Below are 1,050 nucleotides of genomic sequence, written 5' to 3'. Positions count from 1 at the left end.
CCGTATCACCAACAGCAGCTCTTAACAAGAGAGGAAGGCGAACTGTACACGCCGAGCTACCGCGTCCTCTTCCACTTCAAAGACATGGAGACAGGGGAGACGCGGCAGGTATCACCGTGGCACGACATTCCACTCTACGTGCGTTCGCTGGTGAGGACGAAACCCGAGACGGCACCGATGAATCGCTACAACTTCATCTGTGAGATCCCCAAATGGACTCGTGCGAAGTTTGAGATCGCCACGGGGGAGCCATTCAATCCCATTAAGCAGGATATCAAAAACGGTGTCCCGCGCTTCTACAAGCATGGCGACATGATGTGGAACTACGGTGCGATGCCGCAGACGTGGGAAAGTACTGATGTCATCTTCGAAGGCGGTGTCCACGGCGACAACGACCCGATCGATGCCATTGAGATTGGCATGTCGCAGCTGAGGGTTGGGCAGGTGGAGGCGGTGAAGGTGCTCGGTGTTCTTGGGATGATTGACGACAACCAGATGGACTGGAAGGTGATATGCATCTCACACAACGACCCCATATGCCGCTTTCTGAAGGATATCCACGATGTGCCGAAGTTCCTCCCTGGGTGCCTCGATGCCATTCGTGAGTGGCTCCGTGTGTACAAGATCTGCCAGGGTGGTGTGGAGAATAAGTTTGTCTTCGATGGAGAGTTCAAGGGCAAGGAATTCGCAATGAAGATTATTGACGAGTCTCATTACATGTGGGGTAACCTTCGAAAGATTAACCGAAAAGATAGTGTCTGAGGAACAACATCGAGTGGGATGCCATGAGAAGGATACATGCAGCGAGGCGGTAATAAGAATAAACGCTAAAGACGTGGAGGGATGACCACAGAGGACATTTTCTGCAGTGGTGATTGTCGTTATAACTGATAAGTCTGTTTATTGAAGCGTGGAATATTGAGCAAACGTTTGAGAACTTTTTTGGTGAGCCAAACAGAGAAACATAATATGTGTTGAGGATGGAGTACAGTTATATTTGTACGGATGGTGCGCAAGGGCACTTCCCTGTAGCATTTATTTTTCTGGTTT

The 1,050-nt window shown here is 49.9% G+C and overlaps 1 protein-coding gene across 1 annotated transcript; it reads left to right on the top strand.

Annotated features, from left to right (window-relative positions):
* Positions 1 to 762, top strand: TM35_002941000 (acidocalcisomal pyrophosphatase; the record flags this gene model as incomplete). Its single annotated transcript, XM_029032084.1, has 1 exon — positions 1 to 762. A coding segment is annotated over one exon (762 nt), but the record flags the coding sequence as incomplete, so codon positions are not given.
* Positions 763 to 1,050: the final 288 nt, after the last annotated feature.

The sequence above is a fragment of the Trypanosoma theileri genome, assembly GCF_002087225.1.
Source record: "Trypanosoma theileri isolate Edinburgh chromosome Unknown TM35_Tth_294_V1, whole genome shotgun sequence".
Classification (NCBI taxonomy): Eukaryota; Euglenozoa; class Kinetoplastea; order Trypanosomatida; family Trypanosomatidae; genus Trypanosoma; species Trypanosoma theileri.
Note: the sequence above shows the minus strand (reverse complement) of the source record. Positions and strands in the feature narration are given on the sequence as shown.